The sequence below is a fragment of the Anolis sagrei genome, chromosome 1, assembly GCF_037176765.1.
Source record: "Anolis sagrei isolate rAnoSag1 chromosome 1, rAnoSag1.mat, whole genome shotgun sequence".
Lineage (NCBI taxonomy): Eukaryota > Metazoa > Chordata > Lepidosauria > Squamata > Dactyloidae > Anolis > Anolis sagrei.
In genome coordinates, this window is record NC_090021.1 from 228511305 (window position 1) to 228533462 (window position 22158).

Sequence of the window (22158 nt, forward strand, 5' to 3'; positions counted from 1 at the left end):
AAGGTTATGATGTATCTTTAATTCAGTGTATGATGTAGGTATCATAATGAAGCGATGTTAGAGCTTGAAATCTTATTTTTGAAACCTAAAGTTCCCAAAATCCTCCAGTCTGCATGGCTACTGATCACATAGCCTCAGGCCTTCTGGGTGTTGTAGCTAGGTTTCTGAGTTGTAACCTCCTCCAAAAAGAGGTTTGCCATAACTTTCCAAAGCTTTCCATATCTTCCTATTTATTGTTAACATGTAGGGATAGTCATATGTGCATAGAGTACCCATATCAGTATTGCCTCTTACCGAACCAAACCAAGTTCTTCCAACTTAGGATTTGAGCAAAGTAGTTATAGAATCTGCCATATGTGTCCAGGCATAACAACAATAATAGCAAACTTTAAAAGACTGTTTTCTTTGGACTGTTCTCCCAGCATCCCCCTTGATCATGGTGTGTGGCCATGCTTGCTGGAAATTTCTGGGAGTTGGATCCATATTGTCAGCAAATACTGAGACCACACCAAGTTCCCAAAGCTCCTCACCCATATTGTGCATTAATCTAGCACAGGAATGGGCAAAACCCTGGTAGGCTGTTAGGAATTGTGGGAGTTGAAGTCAATAATAATAATAATAATAATAATAATAATAATAATAATCTTTATTTGTACCCCGCTACCATCTCCCCAAGGGACTCAGTGCGGCTTACATGAGGCCAAGCCCGAAGTACATCAAACATCAATAACACAACATTGATAAACAATCAATAAAATACAAATCATATAAATCACATAACAAAAACAACAATCAATAATGACATATTAAAAATGGCCGGGCCATAGATTAAAATTAAAAATATGCTGACGTGAACAGGTAAAATGTAACTGGGATAGGATTTTTCAGAGAGAAACACCTGGAGGGCCAGAGTTTGCCCATGCCTGATCTAGCACAGCCATATATTATTTGCAGCTGGTGGAAGCTTATTTGAGATGTTATCTGAGATAAGGCTCATTTTGGGAGAAAATAGTCCTCCCCACCACAAGCTGTTGTGGCCATTCTGTATTTTATTGTGCTTTTAGTCTGGAGGAAACTTGAATTCATAATTGCATTGTGTAGAAATGATTATTTGTGGTTGCGCGTATCTTAAGAGGTGCAGTTTAGTGAAAACCATTGGAATGATTCTGTTTTGGTTTACTATTGGTATTCCTTTTTATACAATAATGCATAACATGCTGTTCTGCTTTCTCCATATTAACAAAGCAATTAATAGTTATTGTTTTTCAGATGCTGCTAAAATAATGGTACTAATGAATAATATAGTTGGGAGGAGAGTGCTTGTGTTTTAAAATATTTTAGAGATAAATTTTCCAAATTGTATCCCATTCACCTATCCCTGCAAAAAGGAATGAAATAACCAAAAACAAAAGTTGTGGGGTTTTTAATAAATAAATAAAAACCCTCTTTCTAGCATTAACAAGAAATGTTTTGAGCTGTGTAATGAATTATATAGTCAGTTGTCGATTGGAAGTAACTTTCTAAAGACTGAGGAATGGAAAAGACATTTTGCCTCCTTCCTCCAGTTCTTTGGCTTGCTGATTGTGAACAAAAAGTAATATAAGGCGGTTTGAGCAGGGGAGGAGGTAGTGAAGGCAATGAATTAGTTGGAGTAAGTAGTTCACCAGTACCCTACCAGTACACTACTTTCTCTCTCCCCAACTCCGCATCATTCATCGTTCATCATTCATCGCTCATCGTCAAAATAAAAGGGGGGGGGGGGCGGACAGGCCCAATGAACAGCCTAAGTCGGTTGTATGAATGGAGAATAAGGCTCGAGTAGACAGTATCCAAGGCTCCTTCCAGCACAACAGATGCCGCTGGCAGCCAATAAGTTGAGGGCTTTCAATCAATCGATCAGTAGTTCCTATGTCGGAGTAATCTGAGGCTTTTGCTTGCAGCACCAAATAGTTGCCCTGTATTTATTATTATTATTTATTATTTTATCTTCCCTTCCATTCCTGGAAATACCGAGTTAGAGAGAGTGTGTACTCACAGTTCCTTACTGGTCACTTCTTCAAGGTTAAAATGTGTGTGACGACAAAGTGCCGGAGCCCGCTTACTCAGCCGACCAGCTCGTGTTTCGGCGACCGCTTCCCTGCGGGGTCACTACCGGGTCTTCTGCCCTCCACCCTTGAGAGGAGGGGGGGTTTTAGACCGTCGACTGACACCCCTGTGGGTTTGCGTCCTCCCCAATCTCCATCCACTGGGCAGGGGGAGCCATTTGCTCACCTCGTCACTCCAAAAAACGCTGAGGTTTGAGGAGCTCTCAAAACCTCCGTCTTGCTACCATGAATCCACACCAGAAGTCAAAATGATGCCAGTTTAATGTGCATGCAATTTCTGGTATTAAGGTATTGTTAAAAAGAAAACCTAGGCCGTGGTCCCATACATAATAGCTTGCCAGATCCGCCAGCACCTCATCAAATAGCCTGAAACTGCATGAAACAGCATGAGGACAATAACTATTGTGTTATGCAATTGAACGCTACTATTGTTTTAGCATCCATAGTGAAAACATTGCCTCCACACAATCAGACATGCCAATAAAAGAGCAGTGCTTATGGGAGGCAAGGATACTTAATTCAAATAGTGAGGAACTTCAACTTTGTGGCATTCAAACAAATGTGACCTCTCTGAATATGCTACTGCATGTGGGGAAGAAAGTGTGATACATCCATTAAGTAATGGGTCCTGGGAAGATTATTTCATGGGTCCTTAGGGTGCCTTGGTGATGCCGTCTTGCACACAGGCATACTTTGCTAGTTCACCAGGCATCGATCTTGACAATCATTCCTACATCTTTCCCCCATCCATCATTCTGTGAATGGATATTGTGCTATCAGTTCTCACTAACCATTCTGCCACTAGTGAAAGCCCCCAAAGGACAATGGATGCCTTCTCCCTGGGCAATGGGGCAGAAAAGCAGAGGCACAGCCAAAGATGGCATCAGATGTGTACCACTTGGTGCCAGTAGTCACGTTTCCCAGAATCACAGTTCATACCATCATTGACATTCCCCAGACAACACTTGGAGCTTGAGAAAATTCTTCTCAGCAGTGTCTGCATAGCATGGTGAGTGGCTGTGTTGGCTGGAGTATTCTGGGAGAAACAGAAAAGTACTGCTTCTGTACTAGAAAAGTACTGCTTCTGAACTCTGACAAAAGGATTGAGGCATGCAGTATTTGAAAGAGACCTGCTTGTTTAATGCGCCAGTTGAAAGAGGCAAAGGTGCAGTCCTAATGTTCTACTTACCTGAAAATAAGTTCCATTGTAATTGTTGCTATTTGTGACTAAGAAAAGTCAATCTGACATAGTTACTTGAACATAGTTGAACAAGGTAAAGATAAAGGTTTCCCCTGACATTAAGTCTCATTGTGTCTGACTCTGGGGGGTGGTGCTCATCTCCATTTCTAAGCTGAAGAACAGGCGTTGTCCATTGACACTTCTAAGGTCATGTGGCCAGCATGACTGTATCGGGTGCTGTTACATTCCCGCAGAAGTATTTATTTATTTATTTACTTACTTTACTTGTATACCGCAGTTTCTCAGCCTAACCGGCGACTCAACGCGGTTTACAACAAGGATAAAATCAATCAACAATATACAATTTAAAACAAAAGAGCACAGTATACAATATTACACAACAGTAACAACCCAATGCAACTCATAACTAGAGTCATGATCCAAATTCGTCGTCCATATTTCAATTCCTGTGATCATCACATTCATTGCACTGATTAACCAAATGCCTGTTCAAACATCCAAGTTTTTAATCTTCTATGGAACACCATTAGCGAGGGAGCTGATCTTACCTCCATGGGAAGGGCATTCCACAGCCGAGGGGCCACCACAGAAAAGGCCCTGTCTCTCGTCCCCGCCAGCCGCACCTGTGAAGCAGGCGGGATAGAGAGCAGGGCCTCCCCAGAAGATCTTAGGGTCCTGGCGAGTTGATAGGCAGAGATACGTTCGGATAGGTAGCTTGGGCCAGAACCGTTTAGGGCTTTAAAGGCCAACGCTAGCACTTTGAATTGAGCCCGGTAGCAGATCGGCAGCCAGTGGAGCTGGTGCAGCAGAGGAGTGGTATGCTCCCTGCGCTCCGCTCCTGTTAGTATCATGGCTGCCGAACGTTGGACTAGTTGGAGCTTCCGAGCCGTCTTCAAAGGCAACCCCACGTAGAGAGCGTAGTACTTATTGATCTACTCACATGTTCATGTTTTGAGCTACTAGATTGGCAGAAGCTGGGCCTAACAGTGGGCATTCACCCTGTTCCCTGGATTTGAACTGCCAACTCTTCATTCAGCAGCTCAGTGGTTTAACCCACTGCACCATCAGGGGAGCCTTGAACTACAACTCTGGAAACCAGAATTTAGATCCTCGTTCAGCCACATAAACCCATTGGGGGATCACACACATTAGTCATTGAAATCTACAGAAATCAAGATTTGCAAATAATCGGTTCATCCTTAAACACTAACATTGACAGACCAATCTATTTTTAAAACAAGAGTGGAGAACTTGTGACCCATCACTTGTTCATGTTGTGCTGATCATTCAAATTCCCATAAGCTCCACCTTCTATAGTTGATGGGAACTGAAGTATAACAACATCTGCAAGACTTCTAAATATACCAGGGAAGGGAGAGAGAAAGGAGATGGGGTTGGTAACTAATATTGTCAATCTTGGCTCAAACAGATTGACGCAAAACAATTGGTCAGTTGCTAGACAGTTGCTAAGGAGGGTTGTGTTAATTGCATCCTTTATCCTGCCCATCTTTCTGTTGGTATGGTTAAGCAATGAAACGCAACCGTGGGCAAGAAAATGACCTCTTAGCCAACCGTTTCTTCCCTTTGTAAGCTTCCTGATGTTGTTGCAGAAGACCATTTCACCCTAGTCTCTTAAGCAAGAGATTTCCTAGCAGCTGCTGCAGGGGAAACCAGGAGTCCGGACCAAAGAAAGATGGGGGGGGGGGAGGAGTTTGGTTCCAGGACCCCCTGACAAAATCAAAATTCATGGACCCTCAAGTCCCATTATATGCAATGGCATAGTAAAATGGTAAGGTAAAGGTTTTCCTCCTCTGGCATGACTGCAATGACTGCAGTTACCTTCCCGCTGGAGCGGTACATATTGAGCTACTCACATTTGCATATTTTCAAACTGCTAGATTGGCAGAAGCTGGGACTGACAGAGGAAGCTCAAGCCATTCTCCGGATTCGAACCTGCAACCTTTTGGTCAACAAGTTTAGCAGCTTAGTGGTTTAACCTACTGTGCCACCGAGGGCTCCCTAGTAAAATGGTATCTTTTATATAAAATGGCAGAATCAAGAGTTGCTCTTGGAAATTGTATATATTTATGTATTTATTTAGTGAATATTTTCAAACCATGGATGCAGAATCCATGGATACAGAGACCCAACTGTACTTTAAAAAATATATTACTGGCTCTATTATACACATTGTTGGCAATTTCATCACTCTATCTTTGCATGCAAATTAAGCAATGACTGCAAGGAAGGACACATGTTTTTGGGTACATCTTCACTGGCCAGAAAAGGGAATATTGATCCAGACTGAGGAACTCTGGATCAGCATTGTTGGAGGCTATACTGCACACCCCTGAGCTGGCTCACATCTGTTGTCTCATGGAAATGGGAACTGTAACTCACTAGAGAGAAGGAGTTTCATTTCAGGAAGAGTGTATTTAACCAAAGCAAGGGGTTTCATTTCTAACAGAAACATATACATGTCTACTTAAAAAGAAGCCACGTGAAGTTCAATGTGATTTTGGCCTCAGAAAAGAGTGTATTGGAGTGCTGTTTTAATCAGTTAAATTCTGCAAGCCTTAAATAGGTCAACAGATGTCCCATATTGGGCATCAGATGCGACACCGAATGAAACTATTCAGATCTGGCTTCTAAATTTAGCCAGTCACCAATGGCAAGTAAGACTGTCCTCTAGGGAAGTTTGCAACTTATAAATGCTGTTGGTTCCCTTCTTCTCTTTTTTTTCAATTCTTAATAGGATTAGTTAGGCTCATTCAAGAAATAGTAAATAAAACTGGAGCCTTTGTTCTTGTGTGCCATCAAGTCATTTGGAGCCCCCGATGGCACAATCAAACCCTTGTGCTGGCAGGACTGCTGATCAAAAGGTCGGTGGTTCAAATCTGGAGAGTGGGGTGAGCTCCTGTCTGTCAGCTCTAGCTTCTCATGCAAGGACATAAGAGAAGCTTCCCACAGGATGGTAAAACATCCAGGAATCCTCTGGGAAACATCCTTGCAGACTGCCAATTATCTTACACCAGAAACAACTTGCAGTTTTTCAAGTTGCTCCTGACATTAAAAAAATCAAGTAATCTGGCAATTCTAAGACAAACACCTTCCCTTTATCTCTTTTTTGGCAAGCCCCCACGCTGGCAATCTTCAGGAGGAACCTGAAAACCTGGTTATTCCAATGTGCCTTCAATGATTGAATGTAGGACACTCCCTGACCTAAATGGCCTCAGAAGCACTTTATTTTATGGTTTGTGCAATTAAATCTTTCCTCATCCCCCTTCACACCAATTTTACACTGCCCTATCTCCCAGTGTTCTTAAAAAAAATGAAATTTTAATTTTTTATTCTTGAATTGGCCCTACCCAGTGAAATTTTTCTGTGTTTTGATGTCTGATTTTATATTGCTGTGTTGTCTATTATATTGGTTTTTGCATTTTATGTATTTTATTTTTTTTGGTTTTGTTATGTTTTTGTGTAATACTGTGTTTATTGTATTGATGAGCATGGCCTCATGTAAGCCGCCCCGAGTCCCCCTGGGCGAGATGGAGTGGGGTATAAATAAAGTATTATTATTATTATTATTATTATTACTATTATTATTATTCCTTTTGTGTTACTTTTATTTGGCAGTCTCCTGCATCATTTAGCAATTTACATGTAAGCCTGAAAGTGGGAACTATTTTTCAATTGTTATTGCTATTGTGTGAAGACCCTCAGGCAGTGTTTCTTAACCTGTAGTCCGCGGATCACCAGTGGGCGGCAAGGACGAAAACTATTAACCTTAAAATATAACATAGGCTGGGTTCTTATAAAGTTGTGGCTTTGAGTTAAAGAATAGAAAAGACCTGATGTGAAGAAGAAAGCTATAATGATCTCACAGGATCCCAGCTGAAATCATGAGGTTTTTTTTTTAGCACAAGAGAGGAAAACAGTAACTGCAGATAGTATTTATTTTATTTATTTACTATATTTCTACCCTGGTCTTCTCACCCCGAAGGGGAAACAGAGCAGCTTACAGATTATGGCAAAATTCAATACCACATTATGAATACAAAAAACAAATGCAACACATTGAGCAATAAAACCAATAAAGCATATAAATACAATTAAAACAGATTAAAACATAATGCCTAGCCTCATAGTTGTTATTCATGGTGTTGCATTTAGGTTGACTTCCATGTTGCACTACTCCCCGAATGCCTGGTTCCAGAGCCAGGTCTTTAGCTTTTCCCCCAAACACCAGGAGGGAGGGGGCCAGTCTAATATCACTGGAGAAGGTATTTCTGAAGTGTACAAAGTTAGGGAAGAGTGACAGTATCACCATCCACTAAACATTTATTTTCTTTTCCCTAGCCAGACTTCCTCCTAATAGCTGCAGGACAAGAAAAAAAAACCCACTGGAACAATGTTCCCCATCACCGCATTTCTATATTAGGGAAAATGTATCCATCAAACATCTCTTGTTCAGATGTTAAAGGGACAAGGGGGAAGTGCAGATCCACAGTAGGGCTGAAGAGAGACGTGTCTTCTCAGGTTCTCCCTTGGTTGCACCATCCTTCCTTCTTATTTGCGTAGAATAAGGGCCCGCTTTCACAACGATTGGGGCTGTTCTCTTAGTGTTGTAATTTAATGGTAGACAGGAGGACAGAGCATTCAGTACTCTGAATGTGCTAACTACCTAGATTAGAATGTTTCTCTCTTTTTAGCAGTCTTACACAGAAATTTAGCTACTTTCTGTCATTCTTTCCTCCATGCCAAGACTGAAAAAATCTTATTACATTTCTGCATGTCACTTTCTTAGCAAAGGCACAAGATCAGGCATACGAGTATAAAATGTGCCTATATCAGCCCTAACACTGCAGAACACCAGGCCTTCTTTAGTTGTTGCTTAGATGAAATCATTGATGTAATATGATTTCAAAAACCCTAAACAGATAAAGGGCGACCAGCCTCTAAGCCATGCTTTACAGCTGTACCTTTAAAACAACTGCATCAGTGAGTAGAACATATAATTCCATATTTTTTCACACGTTAATGTCTGTTCTCTTCTAGTAAGTACTTTAAAGCTTGCAGCCCTCTCCCACCTCCATTTTCCCATCCTAATTGCATGGCTGGTTGAGGCAATGGGTATCTGCACTTGCTTCCCATCTTCAATGATAAACGTATTTGTTTGTTGCCATATGAGAGACAAGAGGTTAATCCAGCTCACCAGCAAAGGATTTAAGTGATCTATCCTACTAAGAGTTTGATCATCACACTAAGGATCCTATCACACTGAACACAATTATTCCACTTTAATTGCCATGGGAACATTGTATCCAAAATTGTCCATCTGGGTGGCTGAGAAAGTGACACCTTTGCAAATACACTTATCCAAAAAAACCCTTCAAAATCCAAGATGCTTCTGGTTCCAAATATTTTGGGAAAGGGCCACACAATTTGTATAGTGCTATAAAAGCATAGTGTGATAGGGCTCTTTCACTGTTCTGGAGGAAAGCCTCCACAGACCAGTGAGCAGCAGAAGTGAAAGCTGGTTGTTCCAATGGAACATTACTGCTTCTTTCATTTTTTACAAGATTTGGTATCCCTTGAAATACAGTGATAATATAAACCTACAATAAACACATTCGTTTTAGTACAAAATCCTTTTTACATCCACATTGGAGGAGGGTTGCAGCTGAGGGACAGCAAATTATACCAGCTCTGCCAAGTAGTCTAGTGTGATTTTATATGGAGTTTGACATTTTTTAGGGAAATGCAGGAGTAAGGTTGTAAAGTTGAATGTTGCAGCAGTATATTTTATGAAGGAACAGAGGAACATTACAATGGGTGAAGGACATGAGGATATCGGCTGCAGGTGGAAAGAGTTATTCTGGACTTCAGGTCTAACTACTGAAAACAATAAATTGATACGACTGATGGAAATTTTGTAAATAATAAAAATAATACATTTTATTTCTTACCTGCCTCTCCTTGTGGCTCAAGGTAGGTTACAACATTGATAAAAGCATATAATAATCTAAAAACATTCTATAAAATTTGTTGTTTATTCGTTCAGTCACTTCTGACTCTTCGAGACCTCATGGACCAGCCCATATCAAAGCTCCCTGTCAGCCTTCGCCACCTCCAGCTCCTTCAGAGCCAAGCCAGTCACTTCAAGGATACCATTCATCCACTTGCCCTTGGTCAGCCCCTCTTTCTTTTTCCTTCCATTTTCCCAGCATCATTGTCTTCTCCAAGCTTTCCTGTCTTCTTATTATGTGGTCAAAGTACTTCATCTTTGCCTCTACTATCTTTCCCTCCAATGAGCAGTCGGGCTTTATTTCCTGAAGTATGGACTGGTTTGATCTTCTCGCAGTCCAAGGCACTTTCAGAATTTTCCTCCAACACCACAATTCAAAAACATCTATCTTCCATCACTCAGCCTTCCTTATGGTCCAGCTTTCACATCTATAGGTTACTACAGGAAATACCATTACTTTCACTATGCATATCTTCGTTGCCAGTGTGATATCTCTACTCTATTCTATAAAATACACATATTACAAACATATAACTACAAAATACATATTAAAATAACAGAACAAAGACACATGTTTAAAATTCATGATTAAAAGTGGCTGGATAGGCCTGTCAGAAGGAATTGGTCTTCAAATGTGTTTTAAATTCCTTCAGTCATTTAACTGTTGGAGCTCTTCTGGCAGGTTGTTTCACAGTCTTGGGGCAGCTGAAGAAAAGCCCTCTGGATGATGGTTGCCAGTTGAGTCCTGGCTGGTTGGAGTAGCCATCTCCCAGAGGACTGAAGTCCATGAAAACACAAGAGGTATTGATCACTTCTGTCCATAGATCCGTATGCTGCAAGCTGAAAATCACATCGAGGGTATGACCTGCTGAATGTGTCAATCCAGAAACCAATTGGGATAAGCCCATGTTTGTCACTGATACCATGAACCCCTGAGCTGCACCTGACAAACTGGCCTCCAGTGGTATGTTGAAGTCACTGTCCTGCCCTGTCTGTCCTTTCCACAGACAGGCTGGAAAGTTAGGTTTCCTATTTTCCTGAAACATATAGTGCCATTGCAAAGTTCCAACTGAGAGTTTCTCCCCTCACACCTCTTCCCATCCCTCTCCCTGGCCCTCCCCTTCACCATCCCTGCCCCATTTCCATAGAGACAATCAGTCCTGGTCAGCTCTCCCCTTTACTTGCTTCAGGTGTGCTAACGGCCAAGGCATGACCTAACAGAATCCTTAGTCTATCCCTAGTTTTTAGACTCAGGAACACACTCTTAATGTGATTCAACTCCCTATCAGCTATTCTGGTCAGGTTAAGGTGATTTTCATAAACCACAGCTACCTGCCAGCCTATCTGACTGGTTCTATTAAACTACCTGGGTTTTTTAAAATATGCAACATGTGCAATTCCAAAATAACATTTGTACAGTTCAAGATTCAAGTAATGCAAAAATGAGTGGTTTTTTTCTGTGAAGTGAAGTTATTTAAAAATCAATTGATTTTTTTTATTTATCGTGTCAGAGCAACCAGTCCATTATATTACATTTCTAACAGAACAAAGCAAACAAACAGACAAAAACAAGACTTGTGAGTTTGGTAGTTGGTTAAATGTCCTTTGACCAGTATCTGGCTACTTGGAGTGCCTCCGGGGTTGCTGCAAGAAGGTCCTCCATTGTGCATGTGGCTGGGCTCAGGTTGCATTGCAGCAGGTGGTCAGTGGTTTGCTCTTCTCCACACTCGCATGTCGAGGATTCCACTTTGTAGCCCCATTTCTGAAGGTTGGCTCTGCATCTCGTGGTGCCAGAGTGCAGTCTGTTCAGTGCCTTCCAAGTCGCCCAGTCTTCTGTGTGCCCAGGAGGGAGTCTCTCATTTGGTATCAGCCATTGGTTGAGGTTCTGGGTTTGAGCCTGCCACTTTTGCACTCTCGCTTGCTGAGGTGTTCCAGCAAGTGTCTCTGTAGATCTCTATTTCTAGATTTAAGTCGTTGACGTGCTGGCTGATACCCAAACAGGGGATGAGCTGGAGATGTCTCTGTCTTGGTCCTTTCACTATTGGCTGCTACTTCCCGGCGGATGTCAGGTGGTGCAATACCGGCTAGGCAGTGTAATTTCTCCAATGGTGTAGGGCGCAGACACCCCGTGATAATGTGGCATGTCTCATTCAGAGCCACATCCACTGTTTTAGTGTGGTGAGATGTGATCCACACTGGGCATGCATACTCAGCAGCAGAGTAGCACAGCGCAAGGGCAGATGTCTTCACTGTATCTGGTTGTGATCCCCAGGTTGTGCCAGTCAGCTTTCGTATGATATTGTTTCTGGCATCCACTTTTTGCTTGATGTACAGGCAGTGCTTTTTGTAGGTGAGAGCACGGTCCAGAGTGACTCCCAGGTATTTGGGTGCGCTGCAATGCTCCAGTGGGATTCCTTCCCAGGTGATCTTCAGAGTTCGGGATGTTTCTCTGTTCTTGAGATGAAAGGCACATGTCTGTGTTTTAGATGGGTTAGGGATCATCTGCTTTTCCCTGTAGTAGGCAGTAAGAGCACCTAGAGCTTTGGAGAGCTTCTGTTCTACCGTCTCAAAGCTCCCTGAATTGTGAAATATTCAGATGTGATATAGTGCTGCACACTCTAAAGTAAATGACACTTATATACCACTGTGCATCTCTGATCTATTTTTAAATGTTCAGCTGACTGAGGTTTTACTGCAATGCTAGACATTGAAGAAGTGAAAGAACATTTCATTGAGGGATTTATGTTTAGGTGAGGCAATATTCTGAGTTTACTCTTCCCTTCAACTATGTTACTACTATTGCTTCAACTCCTACTAATTTGCCATAACCATGGCTTTATCTGTGGATGTTATCACACTTTCTCTCCATACTTTGAAAACAGAAATCACATGCTGATTTTTGTAGCTCTTAAGCTGCTGTTAAAAGTACAGGAGGAAAACACGGAATTTTTTCCTTGTCATTGGGCAAGTTGAGTCCTATGGGGACCTAGACCATAAAAAGGAATCCCCATCTGACCTACACAATTGAGTGCTCCAACCTGGGCGCCCTCCATTCTGGGCATCATTATTTTCCCAGGATGCTATTTCATAGCAGTACTATAAGGCTGATGTCAGAAATTTTCAGTAGCCAGGGAGGATGTGCAGGAGTTTGCAAAAGCCAGTTGGGTAACAGTTGCTTTGACATCCTGGAAATGATGTGTACCAGAAATATTGTGAGAACGGGACTCTCCTTGTGTACAGAACCTTTGGAAATTCCTTCACAACATTAGATTGCAGCTGACTCTGGATGAAAGTCTGAGAACATCATCATTGTGAAGAGCTCATGTAAAGGTTACAAAACTATCTTGTTTTGTTCAAGTTGTCAAGCAGAAAATAAAAGTATTCTCTAGCAAGAGTGAGGAACCTGCAGCCATCTAGATGATGGACTGCAGTTCTTACCAACTAGATAGCTTAGTGCTTGGGGATGATAGGACTTCTAGTCCAACATAATCTGGAAACTTGGAGATTTGTTATCACTACTCCAAATCCATAATGTGAAAATAAGCAGTCACTGTCGACAAGAAATCTGAGGACTGACAAAATGTTAAATAGGACTGCCATGCTTAAATGACTGCTTTGTGATCGGAGAATGACATGTGTCACATAATCTGTGTTTAGAACTAATCCTTATTGCTGTCCTATGTTGGGAGCTCAACATAGGACAGCAATAAGTCAAAGTAATACTCACACAACTTGAAATATCTGTATGTTGTAAGCATCACACATTTACAGCAGCTTGATGCTACTTGAAATAGTAGTATTCCTCCAATGAATTTTTTAAATTTTGGAGATTCTCCCTGAGAATTTGAAATCCTTCATCAAATTTCTAAAGGACATCGTTCAAGTGATATCAAACTGCAGTGACTGTATGATGTACACTTCAGGATTTTCTTGTAAATGTTTTGTGGGTGCCTCAGACATTATTATCAGTGTGTAGTCAGATACATTTGATGGGTTGGAAAATAAAATGTGCAATAGGAAATGGGGTTTAGGTACGGTTGATAATATGGGCTTTAAGGATGGTGATTTCTTAAAACAAATAGGTGCAAAGAGGATAACATGGCAGAAAATGTAAACAACTTCTATTCCCTGTTAGTTTTCCTGACCTAATATCACTAGTATATTATTGGGACCATTTATATAATTGTTCCATTTTTGTAAAGGAGAGCACACACATGAAGATATGTCCAACTGTTTTAGATCATATTATGTTGCTGCCAGGCCTGTAGTGAGGGGGTGGTTTTAGGGGTTCAACCCCTCCCTCCCCCCCCGGAAACGTTTGAGATTTTTTTTAAAAACCTGGTTTACTCATGAATTTTAACTGGTTAACCAAATCCCCAAGCTTAGTCTACGAGATGCAAAAAATTAAGAGTCCCTCCGGAACTGCAAGCACTATCTCAAGCAAATATTGACAATTTATTCACACTGTCATTACTTGCAGCAATAGCCGATGTAGTGAAGCAACCAAGTTGTGTGTGTGTGTGTTGAATGTTCTCATTAAGGAGGCCAGACTTGGTGGAGGTGGTTGACAAGGGCGGAGCTGCAGGCTATTGAAGGCTGCTCTGCCCCCTGCTGTGTTCTTTGCTTCAGCGTGAGCTAGGAGGCAGGTTTCAGCCCCCCCCCCCAATTTTCAACCCCCCCCCTCCGCAAAATTTTCAACCCCTCCCGAATTTTTTTTCTGGCTACGGCCCTGGTTGCTGCACACATTGCAACTACACACTGCCCTCCTTTTTGCACTATGGCTGAAGGGTCCATTGACACCTACAAACTTCTAGTTTTCCTAACTCAATTTTGTTACAACATGCAGCATTACATACATGTTATCAAATCCATTTGGACCACACTATAGTGATTGTACTAATGTATCTACAATCAGTGTCTCAGTAAAACTGTTCCTTATCGTATCACACTGTTATATCAATGTTCTGCTGTCAAGTTTTTGAGAATGCTATTTTTTTCATACTGGAAATAAGATGGGAATGATACACACATCCTTGGCTACTTCAGTAACCAGTTTGAATGCAAATGTCTGATTGCCCTCTATTCTGAATGTGGGTGTGGTTTGGGACCAAAGAGAATCTCCAGCAGGGAAGCTTCAGAGTGACTCCAATGCTTGGTTAGGAATGACAAGGTTTTCCAAGAGAATACATAGTTACGTTTTTATATATATTCTACACTTTTGTCTAAATACCATAACAGTGTCAGATACTCTCTGAACTTGGAAGCTAAGCAGGATCAGTTCTCTTTAGTGCCTGAATAGGAGATCCCAACTAATACCAGGTGCTGTAGTCTATAGGCACATCTAGACAGTCTGTTTATTGCAATAAAGAAGGAGCTGTCCAGATGACATCCTGGACAATCCCGAATTAATTTGCTACAAACCAGAAAAACTTTGGTTTGTAGCAAATTAGTTAGATAGTGGATTTATTCTGCGCCTTCTTGGGAGGCGCGGGATAAACCCACTATTACTGAAGTCCAGGCACCATTCCCACAGTTTTCCGAGCTACATTAGTCCAGAAAGCTTTGGGAATAAACACCTCCCCCCTCCCCAAAGCCCCCAAAGCCCTTTGAAAAGTAAAGAAATCTTACCCGGCCTCCATTTCTTCCAGTGAGTACAAATGATGCGCCAGGAGAGTGGGTGGGGGAGAAGCTATTTTCCTCCTCCTCCCCCCCCCCCCCCCTCTCCTGGCACATCATTTCTATACAATGGGAGAGCGGCTGCAACAGTGTACTAGAGGCCAGGTAAATTTTCTTTACCTTTCAAAGGGCTTTGGGGGAGGTTCCCCAGATGTTCTGCTGGACTAGTCCTGGCAGAACATCTGGACGCCCACCCCAGAAAATGCTCACTTTCTGGAGTAAGTGTAGACAGCCCCCCAGGAACATCCACGTTTTTAAAACACAAATGATCCTGGGATAAAGGGCTGTCTGGAACCGCCCTATGTTTCAGGGGAAAACTCTGACCACCTCTTACTCCTTGCCTAAGAAAACCCTATGAAAAATTCATGGGGTCAACATAAATCTACAAATGACTTAAAGGCACTTATACACATAGAATTTTGAAACCCCATTACTTAATGGAATAATAACATGATTACAGGTATAGGTGAAGTGATTTTTAACAGGACAACCTGAAACAAATGGGCAGTCTGATAACCAAATAACCAACATTGTTTTTCACAGGAGGAGGATATAAAAATGTCATGAGATGATCTGGTCTGGTTCTCTTCCTGTGTCAGATTCAATTTTCTGCTACCTGGTACTGCTGTTAGGAGTCGGACTGTTTTCCAGTAGATTAGCAAGTGTTTCTGATAAGCAAATGTTTAGCAACAGAGACAATTAAGCTATTTTTCTTGGCTAAAATTAAAAACACATTGTTGGTATTTTTCAGCCATAGCACTCTATGTCCACTTCTCCTGCCATGGCTCCATCCTATGCAATCCCAGAATTTGGAATTTAGCATTCTCAGCCAGAGTGCTCTGGAGCAATGGTTCTCAAGATGCTTTGGATGTCAACTTCCAGAAAACCTAGCTGACTAGGTCAACAGTCAGGAATTATGAAAACAGAAGTCTAAAACATCTGGAGAACCTGAGTTTGAGAAACATGGCTCTAGAGCAGTGGTTCTCAACCTGGGGTCCCCAAATGTTTTTGGCCTTCAACTCCCAGAAATCCTAACAGCTGGTAAATTGGCTGGGATTTCTGGGAATTGTAGGCCAGAAACATCTGGGGACCCCAGGTTGAGAACCACTGCTCTAGAGCACTATGGGTCCCCAGGTGTTTTGGCCTACAACTCTCAGAAATCCCAGCCAGTTTACTAGCTGTTAGGATTTCTGGGAGTGGAATCCTGGAATTCATAACTATGAATTCCATGATTCCTTGGGATATTGCCCTGGCAATTTAGCAAGGATGCTAATGCCATGTTTGTGTAGTATGAAAGGACCCATAGTGATTGGTGAATCATGGACTTCTAGTAAAAAGTGAAGCAAAGAAGCCTGAAGTCTGTCCACCACTGTATTGTAAGTACCAACCATTTTACCAGCTTTGGTTGGCTCTTCTTAGCATCCATGACAGTTGTGATAGAGCAGCGTGAGAGTATGTTAAGTGTTCATTTTTAAATGATGTTACCTGGACCGCTTCTGCCTGCACTGCAGCTTGGGACAGCAGACACAAGGCAGACATAATTTTCACAACTCTACAAACAGTGTTGGTGCTTTATTTTTATTCTTTCCATTAAGGGTGGACTAGGCTGAGGTAATTACAGAATGAGGGTAGTAAAAATATGCAATAGTGATTATGGTGATAGTGATTTTTATTTATTTAATCAATGTTTTCACTATTTCAAAAGTTGAGGTACTTCGCAAAAATTAAAACAGATACAGCTCATGCAATTCAAAAGTTTAATATTTATACAGTGCATAATTTTTCCATAGAATTAAAAACTTGAACATTAAAAAGAAAAGCAACAAATATAGACAATACTGTAAATAAAGAAAAGACCTTTCCCTCTGAGCAATCAGCTCTCATAGACCTGCTGAAAAAATAAGTTTTTTTCCAATTTACAGAAAAACAGCAGATCGGCCACTAATCTAATTTCTATGAAGGGAGTTCCAGAGTAGACCCACCATAGATATATCATAAAATTGCCTTCAGCAGTCAAAATATGTTTTATGTCTCCGTTTTATTTCCTGGTACTTAATTATTGCTGTTGCTTTTGGCTTTTTCCATAGCTCTGCTGACATAACAACAACACTCTCCCCTGCAAAACAGTACCTAAAACAGTAGCTAAAATGCATCTGGTGGCTCTTGGACACAGAAAATACTTCCAGCTATCAGTTATCAGTTCTAGGTCTATGTGACCACCAATGGATGTTCTCTCAAAGGAGTAAGAAATTTGAATCTGAAGACAAGCGACTTTTCCCCTAAGCAGTGAGCCAAATAAAGCACTATTCCAAGTACAAACTGGTTTTGACTTTAAAAAATAATAATAGTTTGATGCTCTTAATGGACTATTAAAATCTTTGTAATAGTTTCTTTAAATTTCTGTGACAATTTCTATAGATTTTAAATCTGTGTGACAGAAGAGGGAGGCCTGTTCCATTTCCCATACCTGTATAGATATTGACTACTGGTGAACATAAAAAATCTGTTCTCCATTGGTGCCAAGCAAGCAAATAACTTTTGTGGGCTTGTTTACCAAGCTGATCTTAAGTCTAAACTATTGTGAAATGGCAGCAGCATTCTTCAAAAGAGGCACTTTAAAAAACAATTTTCTGCATTGGTAATGGTTGAACATTTGGTACTGAAACGGATTCAAAAGTTTGAAAACTGGGTGTGTAATACACAGACCAGAATAGTAACTTGTCTTGTTCTCTTCAAGAGGCGGATATCACTTTGCTGAAATACAGCCTTCACAAAAATAACTATTGCAACCCCAGCTGTTCTGAAGGCTTGGAGAAGCAAAAAGAAGTGTGCTTTGTGAATATACAAAATGCAAAATTTGCCAAACAAATCAGTCACAGTGCAAGGCAATACATGCATCCCACATACAAATGTATGTATACACAAAGTACTAAATGGTTGCCTAGGCAATGTGCCTCCTTCCCTTGAACTGCAATTGCAAAGTATCAGTGATGAGCCAACCACCCTAGTCCAAAATGCAAAAAAAGAGATATTTTCTTTTCTTAGAAATTAGAACATTGAACCCATCTACCAGTTCACAGCTAATGCTCACAAGTTGCAGCTCATTTGTGATTGAGTTGAGGGAGGGGTTCAATCATCCCTGCAAGAAGCAACATCAAGACATCCAAAGGGATGACTGAAAATATGTCACAGCTTCCACCCATAATTCTTTCAGCAAACCAGTATATTACAAAGCTATGGGGCACTCAAACACCTCCAAACTTCCCTCTCAAACTTCTGACATTTCTTTACATTACAGCACAATTTACTGACCACTGGAAAGTTCTAAAACATTATATTAAGGCACATTTGCCTAGTTTTCTTGATGTGAAAAGGAGGAATGGCAGTATCAGGAAATCAATCAGAGGTTCTTCTTACAGCTTGTGTTTCTTTAGAACTAGAAGCAACTTAATAAAACATATCAACACAGAGAAATGAGTAACTGTATTTTTTAATTTGCTGTCACGTTGCACAGCTTAACAGAAACCACTCTGAAAGCAATGTGAAGAGTAGGCACAAAAGGAAATACTTCGCATTTTAGATAAAGGATGGAAATCATTTGCCCTTCAAAATTGCTAAACTAAAATTCTTTTTATCCACTGCTAACTAATGGTGAGGGTGGGAGTTGCTGTCCAACAATATCCGGAAGCCCACAGAGAGCCCAGAAGTCTTCCCGTCTCCCAACCCCATCCCTTCTCAAAGCCCTCACCCACCATATGTCACTTGCTTGTTGTAAATGTAAAGGTTGTATAGGGGATTCTTGGCTAAGAAATGCCAAACATACAAGCTAAGGTAGGTCCTCAACTAAAGTATCAGCAGGATTTCATTTGGTGCCTCAAAGGCCTTGGGAAGATCTACACTGACCACAATATAGATCATGCAAGGCTGATTCAGCTTACCTCAAGGCAAAACTCTTTTACATGGCTTTGTCCTAGGTTACATTGACATGGGGGACAACCCAAATCCTAAAGTAGTAGGAACTTTCTGCCACCCCTGAGGCAGCTCAGCAATTTCTTTTCAGACCATCAGGCAGGCTCAAATTGGAATCTGGGATTCTGCTTTGAACTTACTGTTAGGATCAATGTAGAAGGTTCCCTTCCTCTGCACTTTCTCCCACTGTGGAGGACGTGAGGCAACCATAGCAATAAATCTCAGTACCTGATGACTGGAAAGAACAATGAGATTGCAAAGCCTATAGCAGATGTGGGAATTGTGCAGCCCTCCAGATGCTCAGCTGTACCTGCTATCATCCCTCACTATCTTTTCTGTGAGCTAGGGATGCTAAGTGTTACATTTCAACAATATGTGGAGGGCTACATGGACCTCCCCTTTGTTCTTACCAATATCTGATCTCTGTATGTGTGGCAGAACTTACGTGAATATGTATACATTGGCAGAAAGTATTGCACTGGAGAGGGGGTGCCAGTACCTTTAAAAGGCAGCTCTCATTGGAGTCTCAGCCTTAGTATTTATTGATAATCTGAGTTGAACAGCAGATAGACAGCGTATTCAGTTGTCATCTCTTCCATCCCGTCACCACAGCGTGGGCATTATAGTGTTGTTGAGGTGTTGCCAGATGTAGATGAGAAGGTCGAGCCCTTTCGGTAACGAATCAGGACTTCTTTACTGATGATACCTCGTGTGACTAGGATCTTGAGGAAGTTGTTCCTGAACTTCTGCCCTATAAAGGCATAGATGATGGGGTTCATACAGCTGTGAGAAAACCCCAGGATCTCCGTGCCTGAAAGGGCAGCATCAATGGCATCCCGGCGTCCACAGGTTTCAGCAATGACCTTGGTTCTCATCAAGGTATCAGTAAGTAGGGAGATATTGTAAGGCAGCCAACAAAGGAGGAAGACCAGCACCACAACCAGGATGACTTTCATAGCTTTCTTTTTCTGGTTATTCTTCATCTGGAAGAGCCTATGCACTGTCACTCCATAGCAAAAAAGCATGATGACCAAAGGCACAAGGAAGCCAAAGGTTTGGGGCAGGATTCTCAGCACCACTCTCCATTTAGTCGTTTCATTCCAACCAATATTCTCATAACAAACCATCTGAGCAGAATTATATGCAGGGAAAACATCAAGGTAGGTGATCATAGGCAGTGAAAGGAGGAGGGAGAACACCCAGATGCCAACACAGACAAATTTGACCCAGTGCCTCTTTTCAGTAGCATGACTGGTAGCATACACTATTGCCAGGTAGCGGTCAATGCTGATGAATGCCAACAGGAGGATACCACTGTAGAAATTGACTTCCTTCGTGGCTGAGATGATTTTACACATGGCAGTTCCAAAGATCCATTCATGAGCTCGGAAAATAGCCCAGATGGGCAAGGTGAGAGCAAAGATTAGATCAGCAATGGCTAGGTTTAAGAGGTACACATCAGTCACAGGCCGGTTCCCTTTGTTGTAGGTGACCACCAGAACCACCAAGGCATTTCCTACCAGGCTGAATAAGCATACCAAGCAATAGAGGAATGCCACAAAGTACCTGATCACAGGTGATGGACTCCCAGGTCGACAGGGTTCTGCTCCACTTTCAGGGTTGATTGTGGAGTCATAAGAGTAATTATAATCATCAAAGAGCCCAGTAAAATCCCCATCAAAGGTCAGGACATCACCCATCCTGGAAGTGTTGGACCTGTGTAGAGTGTTAAACCAAACAGAAATTTAATAAACCAATGAATTCAAATTTTAAAACTTATAGTATGTCTAGGCTGAATCACCATCTGCAGTGGGAGTGCAGATTGTGGGGACCACAAACCTCCTTCAGATTTTTTCCTTGTTTCCTGGGAACTGCCAAAGTACTTTTTTCTGTTCTTGGACTGGGTGATGTTGTTACTACCAATGGAATGCACCCTCAGCATCCAAAGAGACAAAGAGGTATCCTCTTCCCTGTAAGATATCTCCCAAAATCTATTCCATTTACTAGAGACATATATTAAATTTTCCAGAAGTTACAAGTGACCATACAATGTGCAAATGCAATGAAATGTTTCCTTGAGCATCATTTTTCAGTTGCAAATCATGACTATGTGCCTAATATACAAACAGGATTTCCAAACACACACACAAAGAAGTGGGGCAAAGGGAACCTCCTCATTTAATCTACCTGCATGCCAGTTGGTCATACCTTTTTGGGGTTCAGTCTTCAGATCTTCCTTTGTAGCTTCCTTGCCCATTCCTGTCTGTCTCCATCGCCAAGAAACCAACAGAGTGAGAAAGAAAGAAGGAAAAGCTCTTTATTGACCAAAAAGGAAGGACGATCTCGATCTCGAAGCTACTTTCTCTGGAATCTAGTCACTTCCTCCTTTCTGTTTCCTTTCTAGGTTGATTTCTGTTATTTTAACTCTTTGCAGGCTTCACACCTGGTTACCATTGCAAGGTGAGATGCTATTACCTTCTTCCCATTTAATTGCAAATAGTACTCAAAATGAATCAAGACTATTTTAAACATGTTAAAAGAAAAACCATCCTCTTGTATTCTGACAGAGAATGAGTGGCTTTAAAACAGTGTAAAACTACAACTCCTTGAATCCTGATAATGAATACAAGTAAGTCATTGGTTTGTTGTAGGTTTTCCAGGCTGTATGGCCATGTTCTAGAAGCATTCTCTCCTGACATTTCACCTGTATCTGTGGCAGGCATCCATAAGTCATTGTTCAACAATGTCTGAACTATGGAACTCAAAATAACAGGGTAATCATCTGATTTGTTTCCCAGCAAGACCCATGCCAAAAAGAATGCTTTTTTCAAATTCAGATTATAGTGTTTACTGTGAAGGAAATCCTGTTGGAGGTGCCCAAATGCATTTCAGCAGAGAGAATGCATAAATGAAGATGTTGTAATCAATGACTCTGGTACTATGAGCCTTATAAGCAGGGCAGCCAGTTTCTATTGGTTGCACACTACAGAATGAATTTGGAGACAGTCACTGGGACATGCACACTGATGTTCTTAAGCTTAATTAAATTACTTTTGATCATGGTAATCATGACACACAGTGCAGGGTATGGAGGATTTGTTGAGCCTCATGATTTTTCCTTTCTATGGGAAAATTGACTTCTATTTTGGGGAGAAATGTATAAACATACTCTAAGGTTC

At 41.4% G+C, this 22158-nt stretch overlaps 1 protein-coding gene across 1 annotated transcript; it reads right to left on the minus strand.

The window, feature by feature from the left end:
• Window positions 1-16623: 16623 nt before the first annotated feature.
• On the minus strand, window positions 16624-21303 carry LOC132761925 (C-X-C chemokine receptor type 2-like). Its single transcript, XM_060754972.2, has 2 exons — window positions 21188-21303; window positions 16624-20695 (listed from the first exon to the last, which is right to left on the minus strand). Exon 2 carries the CDS (start codon window positions 20677-20679, stop codon window positions 19600-19602), a length of 1080 nt encoding a protein of 359 aa, XP_060610955.1. The 5' UTR covers window positions 20680-20695; window positions 21188-21303; the 3' UTR covers window positions 16624-19599.
• Window positions 21304-22158: the final 855 nt, after the last annotated feature.